Genomic DNA, 15632 nt, shown 5'->3' on the forward strand with positions numbered 1-15632 from the left:
ACTGTATCTGCGGGCTTAGTTTTACGAGACCATTAAAAGCAGGGATAGTGGAGACAAAGGGAACAGACACCATCTGGATCGAGCTGGGAATCTGCAGGGAACGCTACCAACACGATGAGTAATAATAACACATTTTAACAATGGCTGGGTATCTATTTCTTTACGTAACCCAACCACACAGAAGGGAATGAATGCTTTATTGCACCTTATTTAGAGTTTACATGACTTTTTAGGTGCATCCATTGTGATTAATTGATACTTTAAATGATCCTAGAACAAAATGTGTAAATGTGGTGAAGTAAGGCATCACATTAACTTAAATGTATAGTAAACAGTTTTTTTAAATAGGCTGTTTAAATGGATCTGTTTTCCTACTTATTTAGTCCCTCCCTGCATTTCCTCTGTTATCCTCTGATTGCTTTGCCATGCTGTTGCGGTTCGCCTTGAATTTTGATGACACAGTGTGAGGGATAGGATGCTGTCTTCTTAAAACATGTGACCGTCACTTTGATCAGATTTATTTGAGTGTAGCTGTACACATCTTTAATTTGCTGTCAGCATGAGGCTTTGATCAGGAGGAGTATTAAATATGCGGCAGGCAATGTATTTGGTCGTGAAGCAACACAAATCAGTTAAAATATTCCTCCTCCAGCTACAGAACTACTGCTGTGACTTTGGTCTACTTTGACTTTTTGGTCTCTTCAGAAGTCTATTTCACTTATAATTATTAAGGCTTTAATTGCAAAAAAATGTAAAGCATTAAAGCATTAGTTCAACATTTTACAAAATACGCCTATTTGCTTTTGTTGTCAAGAGTTACATGAGAAGAACGATGCCACTCGGTGTGATATCGCCCGGCACTTACATAATAGTAGTAATTTATGAAGCAACTGCCAGCATCTGGTTGCTCAGCTTAGCACAAAGAATGGAAACAGGCGAAACAGCCAGCATTACTTTCTCTGAAAGTAACAACATCTGTAAAGATAATCTTTAAAGCTCACTTACAAACATTACAATATATAAAATAAAGATGACACATTGTGGTTTTCAATAGTTAGGTTTGTGCCTTTGTGAGATGTTTTCCCATGTTTTTAGTCTTTGTGCTAACCTGTACTAATCTGCAGTGCTTAATATTTATCATACAGACATTAAAGAGGTATTGATTCTCTTATCGGCTGTAACTCTGCAAGAAAGCTAATAACTGTATTTGCGAAAATATCAAGGTAATCCTTTGAAGATTTGTCTGATCAAATTTAAAGGTTATTACAACTATTAATCACTGTATCTCTTATAGTTTGGGGTAAATGTGTTCTTACTCCATCTGTTGCAGTGACAGTCAGGTCAAACTTGTCCAATCCCTCATCCCTGTCCAGTGCTGTGCTGGTGCAAAGCTGGCCAGTCTCCTTGTCAATGGTAAAGTGAGTTGGCACTGTGCCTCCGGAGCCCGACCCCAGGGTGTAGGCTATAGCGCCAAAGGAACCCCGGTCCTCATCTGTGGCTGACACCTGAGGGAAAAGAAACATGAGTTAAGACGTGGACGGTCCACCGGTGCCCAACAGCCCGTGAGACACGAGGTTTTCAAAAAGCTTCATGCCATCGCACCCAGCAGGATCCAAAATCTGCATGAAAGAAGGCCTACATGTGTCACGATTATTATATACGAGCTGAGGGCCTTTCTGTTATCACAATAATGTTCCATTATACAGTCACCTCATGGGCTCATACATCTGCTCTTGTCCAAATATCACACACCATAGCACTACTTGTTATGATTTCCAGAGTACTATAAAATGAGCATCTGTGAGAGCAATTCACATTTATAGATCAGAGATATATGGTACGTAAAAAAGGGGGCTAGATCTCCCCTATGGTGCATTTGAAAAAGTGTCAAAAAGACAGGTGGTGCGGTGTAACCACGGATACAGAAGGAGGAAAGCGACAGGTAACCTTTAGATGAGGAGAGGAGAGGAGAGGAGAGGAGGAGAGGAGAGGAGAGGAGAGGAGAGGAGAGGAGAGGAGAGGAGAGGAGAGGAGAAAGTGTTGACAGAGGCTGTATGTCAGGTTGAGGTTGTATGTCAGATTCAGGGGTCGACAAAGGCACTTTAATGCATGTTGGAAGGTCAAGTAACAGAAACTCATGGTTTTCAAATGGCTTTTAAATATGATACAGACTGACACTCACAGCAGGGAGCCACTTAAACACATACCTGAAATATTAATCATTACTCCATTTTTTTTATTTATTTTTTTGCAAAAGGACACAACCTTTGACCTCTTGGGTCTCACAAACATCCTTTTTTCTACAAGACAAACACAAAAGCGCCTCCACGTGAAACCAGATTGTATGCTCACACAAATCTACAAAAACACTCGAAAGCCCTATAAATACTACAAAGATTTCCTTGCAAAACACAAAAGGGAAATGTCCTGTGTGCTCAGAGGTCCTGCCCATGACTGAAGTTTTACACCGGTCCGCAACATTGTTTGGTGGCGTTTATGGTACTTGTTAAAAGTAGCATTCTTGCTCAGATGTTGAAGCCATAAAGGCAAGCCAAGATCTAGGAGGCCTTATGATATCATTGTCGTACAGTCTCTTCTCATAAGGCCACCATACATTATCTGAATGATTTGATTACCTAGAAACTTAATTCATGGTGACAAAAGACATTTTGTTTTGGTGCAGTGATTATTTTTTTTCTGATAAAGGAAGCATGTATAATATACAATGCGAAACACAAATATTTTTCTGATTCCAGTTTTATTTTTATTGTTAGTTTCATATTTTGAGAAAAAAAAATATTGTTTGGAAAAAATATCTCAAGAATTAAACGGTAATACTATAAAAAATGTTTTGGGAAATCATGACTGAATCTCATTTAACAACAATTATCTCTTATTAATATATTCTCCATGACTACAATGATAAATAGGATGAACATTTTTAGATTATTCTTAAAACCTATATATAAAACCTATCTATAGATGTACTGTATATCTGCTGGTGTTGCTATACGATTTTTCACCCCAACCGACTTCTCAAAAAAGCGTTAAAACATAAAAATAGATAAGTTAAAGATGCGTTTCTTAAGCTTATTGTTTAATGATTTAATCACACGTCTGAATCCTACATTTGAACTTGCTCTGGCCCTGAACCCCACAGAGGACAGGACCACCATAGTAGACATCCAGTCAGGCAGCGGCCTTTCCTTCCATCCCACCAACCACATTACTTCATCATTACACTTACTTATTTGGTATAGACAGACAGGAACGCTATCACCTTGACTCATAGACTGTTGCTACTATAGGAAATTAAAACCTGGGAATATTAGACCATCTTCTTCAGGGTCTTTAGTCATTGCATTACCATGGCTAGACATTTGTGGTTTTTGAGGGGTCAGACTGCACTTCTTCCTTTGGTCAGTGTTTACACCTGGGGGCTTTAGATCACCGCTGGGACTTCCTATAGAGTACAGTGTTGAGACTAACAATATCTTTGGGATCTGGGCTCATTTCTGCGTGTTCATTGTCTCTTCCTGGCTGTCTGTGATGGATTAGCCACCTGTGGTGATGAGAACTGGACAACTGTTAACATGCTCAAACACACACGCTCGCACATATGATGACCCCATCCTTTTCACTAAATCTAATTAAGGAGATTTAAACACCCATGACCGCCCACCTGGTCATAGGGTGACTTCATCTTTACCACAAAAAGTCTGTCTCCAACACGGAGCTGGGAGAGGCTCTTCTGGACAGAATACATGGCTGTGTGTTAGGTTTATATGAAATTCACTTGTTAGTATACATGAATACACATGGACGTATTGTTAAATAGAGGTATGGACTGAAAAGAACCTGCATAGATGCTGGGAACAAGAAGAGCAAGACATTGATTCTCCACACACTCTAAAATGTTAAAACCCGAGGCAGTATGGTATGGATTCTTCACGCTGAAAAAAAAAATGCAAGACAAACACAGAGTTATACCAGAAAACAGCTTGGCAAGCACACTTTCATGGAAACCATGGGAGCTATAAAATAAAAGATGTGATGATTTGGGTTTTTCAGCTGTTACAGTACTATATACAGTGCAGTGTTGTGGTTATGTGGTTCCAGATTTGAAATGCCAAAGCAGAACATATTTAAGGCAGAGGAACAAAACAAAGATGGAGAGAAAATTTCAAGGCTGGAATATATGACAATAATGCCAAAGCACAACATTTTGAATTGTGTAGCAGAAGAAAATCACCTCCTGAAAAGACAGGAGCTGAGAAGAATAAGCTCTGTCATCACCACATTTTTCTCCTGTCAATCCATCTGACAGCGCAGCACCAATGTTCACTTTACACCACACAGGCCAGCTGGTTGGATCATATTAAAAACCAAAAACTCTCCTTCCAATTTGTAGCTGTATCCTGCATTTACAGCACGTCTCTCAACTTAAAAAAGTAGTGCTGCACTTTTAAAGCCAATAAGGTAATCTAGTAAACACACACTCTCGACATGTCTTCTTAAATCATGAGATCTGGTGGGCCAGATGAGGGTATTTGCCAGGGAGGAATCTCTCCCACACCGGAGACTGTTCTCTGATCCATGACCAGCCAGCCAGTCTCAGCTCTGCACGACTATTCCTCATCGTGCTCTCCAGAGGTATCCAGCCGCGATAAACATACAACTACACAGCAATACAAACACAGACATCAGTTCATACCTTTCAACGTCTAAATCTCTCGTGCTGTTAAGTGCATGGAGCCTGTCTCCATGATATTTTTGATTATACTGCTATATGAATCTTCTACATTTACACAGAGCTGGGGGTGTATGTTGCCAATGGCAGGGTGGTCTACTTGGTAGAGGGCCTGTTCAAAAACTGAAAGGTCCAAAGTTTGTTCTCCTTTTTTATGCAATGCTCTAAAGTTAGTCACGACTTGTTGTTAGCTGTTTTGAATGATAAAGCATTTACAGATACAGAAACAAATACATCCTCTGGTTTTGCAAGTTGATTTTCCTATGTTGTTGACCCAAAGTGAGACTATTAGCTGCCTGGAAGGTGGTAAATGTGGTTGACTTTGGATACCGGTCTACAGTATTGCTGCCTATAAACAATTTGAAGTTAACAAGCTAAAAACTTACAAAACCATCAATGTGGTTCCTTTATTTGTGAGCTCTGATTTCCCACCTAACTTTAGAAAATGCAGAAATGTGAAGAGAACTGATTTGATAAAGAAGCTGTTACTATGAAAAACACAATGTCTATGCTCAATTTGTAATAAAATGTAATAAAATCTTTCAGATGTGTGTACTAAAATTTGACAAAAAAAAAAAAAAAAAAAAAAAAAAAGAATCTGCTTTTTCAGCACTTTTGATGTGACAGGAACATGTTTTGTGTATTAATGACAACTGACCTGCAGATCACACATAATCCCTTCTAATATACATGATCTGAGATACCAGCTGTCCACCCTTCTTTTATACCTTAAACATATGCACGAGCCTTTCAGACCATTCAGCAGTGGAAAAATCATCAAAATGCTATCTGACTTCAAAAATCACTGCTTCAGTGAAGCATCTGTCAGCCATCTGAGCTTGTAATACATGAAACATAACTACAGTATAGAGCATAAAAGCAGTATTTTGATTTGCCAACTGTGCAGTTCATTGACTGACTACTATATATCTGTTTAAAAAGACACAGCCTGGGTCTCATACAGTCAACCTGGTGAGAACTATGTGAAAAACAGTCGGGAAGAGCGTGCCGAGTATCAAGTTCAGCCAGGACTCAGGCCTGGAGCTTTTTGTCCATAGAGAGCCATTCATACCTGGCTGGGACAGTAGAGGAGCAATTGCTCACTGGAGGATTAGTAAAGAGCCAGACCTCCTCATTCTCATTCACTTGCCTCTCTCCTCTTCACAACCACACAATCTTTGTCTCTACTTTTCCACTTAGCTTTTCCTTTATGCTCCCGCTGTCACTTTCACTCTCTTTCAGAAAGAGTGGATGTCTCACCAAGGGTCCATTTAGATCTCAGACACACGCCACCACACTTTCCTGTCTGCCACTCAACACAAACCATCAAGATTTGTCAGTGTTATTCCATGATGCAGAGAAGCAGTGGTCTCCTGTCTGGAAAGTGGAGCAGATTAACAGGTACTGCCTACACCATGAGAGGAACAGGCAATACATCCGCTGATGTGTTCCAGGTTTTATTTACTTCTATACTGGATCATGTTTTTCCTCTTTTCACCCCTTTCCCTTTCCGTCCTCCTCCCTTTCATTATACTCATGGCTTTATTACCCCTCTTGCCATACTCTATCTCTGTTCTCGTTTCCACTCCTCTGTTCTCATCTTCTCCAGATGTGGGCGCTGGTCCAGATAGATCCTGCTGTTCTCTGCAGTTTGTTTCTGTAAAACATCAGTTTATGTCAGGGGGAGTCTGCGCACGGCTTCTCGGACACAGCTGTGGTTCTGCTGCAGCTCAGGACTTTTACAGTTTCTCGTGAAGGAGGCAGGGAGGGGGGGCTTCCACAGGCTATCATAGTAAAACCTGTAAAACACAGAGTTGTCCCGACCTAATCTACTTCTTTTCTTCTGACTGGTGCCAGGCCTGAATGTTTATAAAGCCCTCATCTTCTCTAAAGTCAAATAAGCCAAGAGGAAGCCTTATATTAATGTTGTCCTACTATAATGTACTTAAAGGACGACTGTTGTGCAGCCTTGGCCATCATTTCAGTCGTTTATAATGACATTGTACAGTTGCATTTAACTGGCTCTCATTCTTAGTCTTGTTTATTTTTTCACTGATCAGATATTTCCTCGTTTTTTATAAAAATGTACTTAATGAGCCCAAGCAAAAACTATAAAAGATTATGACCATGCTATCATAAATCTGCATTTTCTCTAAAGCAGCAGCAAAGACCACAAAAGAGCTTGATGGATCTAGAGCTTTTGTTTGAATGCACCATTGCTGGACACACGCTGAAGATATTTACAACAAACTGAAAGAGGAGTCTGGTTTTACAAGTTATAACTTAGTGATGCAGTGTCGGAGGGAGCTAAAGCATTCATTTAACTTTGCTGGTCTTTTTTCCACGGACACATTCCTCTAATCTCCAGTGAGTGGCATTACTCATATTAGGCATTCCCAAGTCTCCAAATCAATTTCTGCCTCTCTGTTGCCAATGAGTTGAGACACTACAGGTACAATTAAGATATATGGCAGGGAAGGAGAGAGGGGAGGGAAGGGGAAGGTGGGAGAGGGGAATGAATGGGGGGCGGGGTAGTTTGGCAAAAGAACAAAAGGCAGGGCTAATGATAATGTGAGACCTTGAAATGGGAATGAGGAGGACCGAGGCCTCATCTCCTTTCTCGTTTAATCTCCATTCCTCCCTTGACCTCCCCTTTTCTTTTATAACATCTCCTTTCTGTCCTCTCTCTCACTCGTTCTTTCAGCACCCTATTACGGCAAGTGCTTGTTGTCTTTCATGTGGAGTTCACGGCTGGAAATGATTAGCAACATCAAACCACTGAAGGGAAGGGAAGGAGAGGGAGGTGAAAGAGACGGGGTGAGAGAGATTGATTTCTATATTTGGAAGAAAGAACGCTAATATTATTAATGAACATAATAAGGCATGATGGTCACCAAAAAGTCTCTCTCTGCTACCTTCAAATGTGCACACATGTATACAGTGGGACACATTCGTAGATGTTCAATACTCAAAGCTATACAATAAACTATTCTGTAAAGTTACAACCTTAGCCTGTGGAGTTGAACATTTTGACATGTGGTGTGTGTTAGGAAGTTTATCTTTGGGCTGCATCTCACGTGAAAGGACACAAGGCATGGTTTATCCATGTTGGTTTAACAACAGGCTGTCACTCCCTGCGCCTGCTTATACACAAAGCTGAGCAACAAACAAAAAGATGGGCCCGAGCAGCAGTCTGATACTCTGATTAGGCTACTTGCTTCAGCAGTTCTGTAGCAGTAAAATGATAGAAGTGTGCATGTTGCTTTGCAGAAATAAAATCAAACATAACTTTAAAAAAAAAAAAATGAGGTCAGTCCAACACAGCGTTGGGATTCTGTTTCTATCATGTTGTACTAAAGTGAACACAAAAATAGATCAAGTCCATAACACAATAACCATAATACTCTGAGTCAAGGGAAATCAAGATCAAGCCTAAGATCAACAACATTTTTGTGGGCTTTTTTCCCCGAGACCAAGCATGAGCTATATGGATTACACAGATATAAAAGCAGTAATTTTTGCCATTTGAGAAGCTGGAACCAGTGACTGTTTAACCTAACACTATCAATTATAAAATTATTAGGAGTTCTCATCTGACTGATTAATTGACTAATTATTTCAGAGCTATATTTGGTGTTTTCTTTTATGATGAGCACATGAGCCTCAACACACATTCAGAAGAATGTTTTAGATTCAAAAAGTCAATCTGAAAGCCCAGTTATTAGACCCAGCCTGCCACCAGCTGTCACCTCTTTTCTTAAAACAGGTAGGAACAGAAACGAGAACGAGTCGACTGTGAATGTAGGTTAAAAGTGAGGTCAGAGGGAGATAAAAAGCTGGTTAACGGGATGGACTGAGATAGAGTGCACGCAATGAGGGTTGACATTACTTTTCTGGACTCTCAGGAGTGATAAGAAACGCAGGAGATTTAGATGGCAGTGATGCTATCTTCTGCAAAGCCCTGCAATGTGGCTACTCTTGTGCCCTTCTACTGTGTTGTATGTGTGTGTCGGTGCTCCTTTAAAGATTGTTTTCAAAGTGAATCCTCTGGGCCCTGACTGACAGCTGGCCTAATCAGAGAACAAATCAGCCCTATTTTTTACTTATTGTTAAATATTTATAGCCGTTTAAACCCCAGTCTCTCTGTCTGTGACCGAGGCCCCAGCGAGACCCCCTCTGGCTGGTGTAGCAGCTGCAAGTAACAGATCTGCATATCTGTGAAATACCAGGGGTTTTATTGTCGCTATCTGCTAACATGGAAGCTAATGAGGAGCTTGAGGTCGGGTGCCAACATTGAAGGAGAAATGACCCCGTTCACCACCCAGAGAGACAAAGTCACTTTAAATTCATGGTTGTGGTCACTAAAGGATCTTAAGTCTGCGCGCAATAGAGGCACTATGGCCCACAATTATCAACATGAGAGTTTCTGTTTAAAGTATAATTAGGGAAATCAACATTGCACCCTTGTAAATGATCCTTGGCCAGCAATCAAATTCAGATATTGTTGAGCTTAATGAGGCTCAGTGCTGTTAGTGCTCTGTTTTATGTATTCTCAAGATATCAAATTACTGCTACAGGAGAAAACAATGCATAAAGTAAAGTTTTCTCTGGGCCTTCATCTTTGATTTACACAGTGAGGTCTGCAATATAAAGCAAGCAGTGATTATCACTTATTGTCTTCCAGTTGTAATTTTGCTTCAGAGATGAAGAGAAAACAGTAATTAAGGAGTGAGAGCACAAAGACGGGCAGGAGTTGGACCTCAGACGGGGGACTGCCATTTAAGACTGTCTGAGTTGTTGGGTTTTTGGATGAATGAGAGGATGAATGATTGAGAGCGAGTGGCCCACAGTTGCCTTGGGGACAACACTGGGTAATTTGAAATCCTCTAAAACAGCAGTGTGTATTTAAGAGGATGCGTCTATGTTTCTGCTACAGCCTCTCTCCCAAAATGGCAGCAGGCGTGTGTGTGTATATATAAATTTTGAGCATTTCAGTGGTTTATGCAATAAAAACATGACAAAGAGGAGGAGAGAATGTGGAATTTTTTTTTTCTTGAACTGCCACACCACAGGATTTTATTTTCTCTTTGACGAGTGTGTGGGACTCTCAGAGCACTTTTATAGAGTATATATCATTGGCGAGGGGAGGAAGGGGAAGGCTTAGCATCTTGTTGTTGGTTATTGTTGGTTATTTAGCCCCAATTTGTATTTTATGTTCAAAATATGTCTGCATGGAAAGACAGGAAGTAACGGCAGCAGTGTATCATAAACATCTGGGCCCCGTACGTATGTAGTCACAGATGGCACCCTTTACCCTTCTACTACATCCAGTATCATGTCATCTATTCAGCTAAAAGTAAAATGTATCACCCTGGTAAAGTAAAATTTTTAAATTTAAGATGAAAACAATGTTTTGAAGTTTATTTCAGGCTTTGCAGAGGGTCATCTACACGTTGGGTCCTGTTTAGTTCCACTATGCCCTCACCACAATCCCCCTAAACAACTCCATCATCTATTCTGTTGGCCATTTCGTAGTCTGTGCTCTTTGCAAATTGGCAAATGTTGTGTTATGACACCCAATCTGTATGTACAGTATGTGTGTTGTGGGCAGACATAGAGCAGGTCTGATTATGGGTATTGATTAGTCCATCTGTGAGAGCAAAAGAGCACAGAAAAGAGGAGATCAATAGGTGTGATTTGAACGATCTATCATGAAGACAGCTGCTGGGGGTGTAGAGAAAGTGAATGTCAACTTCCTCCAGAGATCTCAAAGGTTCCAAAAAAAGACTCTGTCATAAGAAGTATTTATCAAAGGGGAGATTAAAATGCATGAAAAATGTCGCTTTGAACTGCAAGTGAGGCAAGTCCTGCTGAAAAAAAGTCTGTCATCTTGATGTTTACATCTGTGAGTGAGTTTTTCCTGATAACAATTATGTTTTACAGTCTTCAAATAAACATTAATACCACCATCACTTTAATTTTTTTTCAGCTGCTTAGACACATTTTTCAGATCTGGGGCCAATGGGAGACCTTCTACCCTTTAAATAATATAGTTCAAGTTGATTTACAAATAGATACACGCAATACCTTGTTACACAAAGGTTCAGGCTAATCCCTGTTGATTGCACGGCTTCGTTGCACTAAACCAAAATAGTGTCTCTAAGCCTCTACAGCCCTCCGCCCATTTAGTCACGCTTCTTAGATGTGATCCATGAGGCCACGGGACGGTTTCATCATAGCCTCATCAGTCACCGCATCAATAGGGTGTGGCAATACTAAGGACGATGGAGATAAATTAATTAAAACCAGACCCTACCCAAATAATGCAAAACTTTGGTTATGAATAGTAGATTCTTCTAACAACCACAACAGGGCATTGTGGTGCAGACTTTGGGGGACTTCCAAGACAGGTTCGATATCCGAACTTCTGAGTAAAAAGATGTAAAAAAAAAAAAAAAAAGACGTCTTCAACATTCAACATTGACGTCTAAGCAACGGTAAACATTGAAAAGACGTTCAAAAAAGATGGTGTAAAATCTTTCATTCCAGCTACCCAGTGGACGCGATTTGAGCGTTCGGCAAAGATATCTCCCTGACATCTCCCTGACGTTGCGTCTTTGCGGGGTAGAGACAAACCACAACTCCTCTTGTGTGCTTTTGTGCACGCGTCATAGGTGCACTACACTTCAACAGCATCCCTGGTTTTGTCTGACAAAAAGCTTCCCCCCCAAAGCTCAAAACAAGGCAGATAAAAATGGCTGACCTCATACAAACACAGAGGTACACTCGAAAAATCGTTTGTCACTGCCACAGTGATTCCTTGTTTCTTACGCCTACAGCACAGCCTTGGTTAGGGCATTGTCATGTGTTGCCAGATGGAAGCCTTTAAGTTAACTTATTACATTATTTATCTGTTACTATCTATGCTCAAGGGCTAAGAATGCAATAAATCTAGCCAAACCTGAATTAAAGGATTCTATACTGACATGTTTCCAATTCAAACTAAATCACTGGTGTATGAAGGAAATCTGATGGAAACCAAGTCCCCCTCTGTGGAGCAGCAGGCTTCCAGGCTAGTTGAAGCCCAATTTTCTTCCTATAAACATTTATGTTCCAGTGTCATTTTATTTCTCAATCTATAAACCAACACGCAGCTATGTGGGAGGTTCACACTAATAAGGCGGAGTGTGTTTATCGTTATAAGTGAGCTGGGTTTATTGGGGACAGACTAAACTACCTTTATCTGCCCTCCGGAAATGGTCAAACAAAGACCCAATACTCATTTGACAATATTAGTTTCAGGAATGAGGGTCAGCACAAACTGTTTGTCTGTGTGCATGTGTGCGTGTGTGGCTTGTGTGTCTGTGCATAATCAAATCAATGAGAATCTTAAGGGTCAAAGGTGAGCCAAACTTCCAGCTGCACTTTTCTTTCCGCAACCCCTAGAGACGGGTTTGTGTGTGTGTGTGTGTGTGTGTGTGTGTGTGTGTGTGTGTGTGTGTGTGTGTGTGTGTGTGTGTGTGTGTGTGTGTGTGTGTGTGTGTGTGTGTGTGTGTGTGTGTGTGTGTGTGTGTGTGTGTGTGTGTGTGTGTGTGTGTGTGTGTGTGTGTGTGTGTGTGTGTGAATCCCTCGTCTACGTCTGTAGTTTCTCCATGTCGCCCCTTCTTTCTCTTGTTCTTCCTGAGGTCAGGCAGTTAGCGACCTCCACCTCAGGGAGGTGATAATAGTAAAAGATAGCAGGAGCACCCCCGAGCTTTGAGCTTACATCTGGTGTTGGGTTACTCTGATAGTTGTTGACTGCAGAGAGGCACAGCAGCTCCGAACCAGACAGTTCATGTGTGTGTATTTCTACACTATTTTCCTACACACTTCAAACGTTAAAGTACAAAATATAGTGTGGGTCTGTGATAGTGCCTCTGCATCAGTGTAGTCAAATCTCTGGTAAGAATATACATACAAATATAAAATTAAATAAGTTTGAAACTCCAGGCCAGGATAGAGGACGTACACAAACATGCTTCTATATGACAACCACTGTAATAGCTCAGTCTCTCTCTGGTCCTGTCTTACACAAAAACACAATATAAGTGTGCACATGCAACCACAGGTATACTGTATGTTATACACAAATGCAATGATTTTAAGACAAACTGAGAGCGCTATGAATGGAAAAACATGCCGTTTTAAATCCAAAACAGAGCTAATTCAATCAGTTGGCAAGGCAGCGACTTGGTTAGCAAGTTGGACATGTTCATGTTCATATTAAAATAACAGCCTGCGTACCATCAATGATATGAAAAACTTGTAACAACCATTTATAAAACTCTTTTGACTGGTTAAAATGTACAATAACATGTTGTCACTCAGTATGGAAAAACAAAAGCTGAGTTGTCAGCACTCTTGGAAACCATCAGCACATTGCAGTCACATACAATTGGCTTTTGTGAACTGCTGTGTGAAAAGTGTTCTGTAGCTGACATGTTAGTCAAATCTTTCATTGCACAGTGGAAACACTGATATATTCTGAAGGTGTCTTGCTTGAAAAAAGTCACTTTGGTCACTTTGGCCCTTGTCCATGCCGCATAGACTTTATACCTGAATACCTGAAAGTCCTACTTCAGCTTTCATTCATTATTGCTCCTCAACCTTCAATCAGAGATCACTGAGCTGCTGATGTCTCAGTAATGTTGGGTCCCTGCAGATCGGCTACATATGAGGGGTATTTGTAGAAGACAAGATCTTCAGCTAACGGTAAAATTATTTCTGTTACTGTACATGGTCTTGACCTTGTACAGTTTCTAGAGTCATGTGCATCAATACGGGTCAAACAAAAAGCTGCTTATATTGGACATCAGACGGACAATGGAGCTAAGTTGATTGTGCAGTTAGGAGTAACAGGCAGCTCCAATAACTGGATTAGCCTCTCATTGACCTGGACCTGAACCACGACCAGTCACACATGGGTCAGCCGTAGGTCACTGTTTAGAGAAACATATAGTGGTTCTTCTGTCTGCGTTTAAATGCTCATTAGCATCCGGATCAACGGCAAGATGAAACTAAACATAGTTAGTAAATGTAATGTTGAAAAGGTTAAACTATTTGAATCCCATGCAAGACCCTGAAGGTCACAAAGTCCAGCTATAACACATCGGGCGTGTAGGCAATTTTAAGGCTTATAGACATGTTTAAAACACATAATCCTCGTTATCCAACACACACACACACAAACACACTTTTATGCACAGTGTGCACCCATCCTGACACACAAACTGCTGAATGGTCTGCTTGCAGTCAAAGCTATTCCGTCTTAATGAATTGTATTGATTAACTTTATTCTGCTGATGGTCCAGGAGACAAACCCTTGTCTGCTCTACACTCGAACACTTACACACACACACACACACACACACACACACACACACACACACACACACACACACACACACACACACACACACACACACACACACACACACACACACACACACACACACACACGTACCTACAGTACAACTTAGTTCCGCTTAATTGATCTGCAGAGACACAAGAAGCCTCCATGTGTATGGGTGAAGGGAGGATATTAGACACTGCGATTACTGATTCATACACAACCTAAGGGGGTGAGAAACTAGCTTATCCTCGTTAAAATTAATTTCCTGACTCTGAACATGTGAGGTGAATATGAGGAAGTGGTGAGAAACACAGCCCTGATTCCTAAATCACAGTTCGTGCAGGACCAAAGCCTGATCCTCAGAATTTCTACCACGCTTAGAAGAGGCTGCCAAGTTATTCTCGCGATAAACTGTTCTGTCCAAAGGTACTTTAGCTGCTTAAATCATCTTTGTCCTCCTCTGTTGTTTTACCCTTTATTCGGTCCTCACGCTTTTCATCTGCCTTCGTCAGTGTTTCGAGTGTGGTTTAAATTTAATTGTCTTTTGGGTCTGCAACTTTCTCTCTTATTTGTTTCTCTATCCGGCTGATTTCAGGACTAACAAAGGACAGCCACTGTAGACAGGGATGCCTCGGCCAAGCAGCAGGGGACCCAGCAGATTAAAGGAAGCAACGGAGGCCTCATAAAAGCCAAAACACACTTGGTGAACCAGGTTGTCAGTGATGCCGAGCATCTATTAAAGAATGAGCACAGAGGTATACAAGAACACATGTGTGCACTCTTCCCCACCATTATCATCCCATCCTCCACGGCCAGCTCAGCCAGCTGGAATTTCCAAGAAAAACAGGTTGGCTATGCATGATGCAGCCCTGGGGTCAGAGATACAGCCAACTCCTGCAGGGAGGGAATCAGGCAGGGATAAAGAAAGGGGGAAAGAGGGAGAATGTGAAAGAAAACAAGAGAAGGGTGAGACGGGGTTAGCGCCATACACCTACAGACGTGTGGAAAGAAGACCTAAATCAGCTGCACGTCCGCACTTCATCAGTCAGCTCACCGGGAAATGACTTCTCAACACAAAGACCGAATGGAAGTAGCAAAGTAGTAGCCTCGAACCCAAACACTGCTGACATGAGCTGGGCAGACGGAGCCTGAGCCGCAGATTACTCCATTGTTTCCAATAAAGAACTATAAAAGCACACCACAGGTATTCAGAGGAATGTTGAATGCTTACACAGTGACTTTATCTGAATGTTGGAAAACTGAACATTTTAATTGCTTGAACAGAGACAGAGATAAGATTGAATGAAGATTAATTTAAAGCGGAATAGCCTCCATATAGAGAGACTTTGGCTTCAGACAAAGAATTAATTAGACTCCAGTGGCTGATTAATTGAGTGGACTTTTCTATCGTCATCGCTCCATCTTTCCTGTTACTCATATCTCTGCTGCTTTCATTCGCTGTGCTGACTAAATTCCTCGACTTCTCTGACG

General features: G+C 41.1%; 1 protein-coding gene across 1 annotated transcript in view; it reads right to left on the bottom strand.

Annotated features, from left to right (window-relative positions):
- dchs1b (dachsous cadherin-related 1b) overlaps nucleotides 1-15632 on the bottom strand; it is an 81775-nt gene that overhangs the window by 20246 nt on the left and 45897 nt on the right. The window contains exon 5 of the mRNA XM_069720810.1: nucleotides 1317-1505. Coding sequence (XP_069576911.1) covers nucleotides 1317-1505 — 189 coding nt within the window. The remainder of the gene's footprint in view (nucleotides 1-1316; nucleotides 1506-15632) is intronic.

The sequence above is a fragment of the Brachyistius frenatus genome, unplaced genomic scaffold, assembly GCF_029030835.1.
Source record: "Brachyistius frenatus isolate BFR_SWC_R1_liver_20210118 unplaced genomic scaffold, ASM2903083v1 Contig_5, whole genome shotgun sequence".
Lineage (NCBI taxonomy): Eukaryota > Metazoa > Chordata > Actinopteri > Embiotocidae > Brachyistius > Brachyistius frenatus.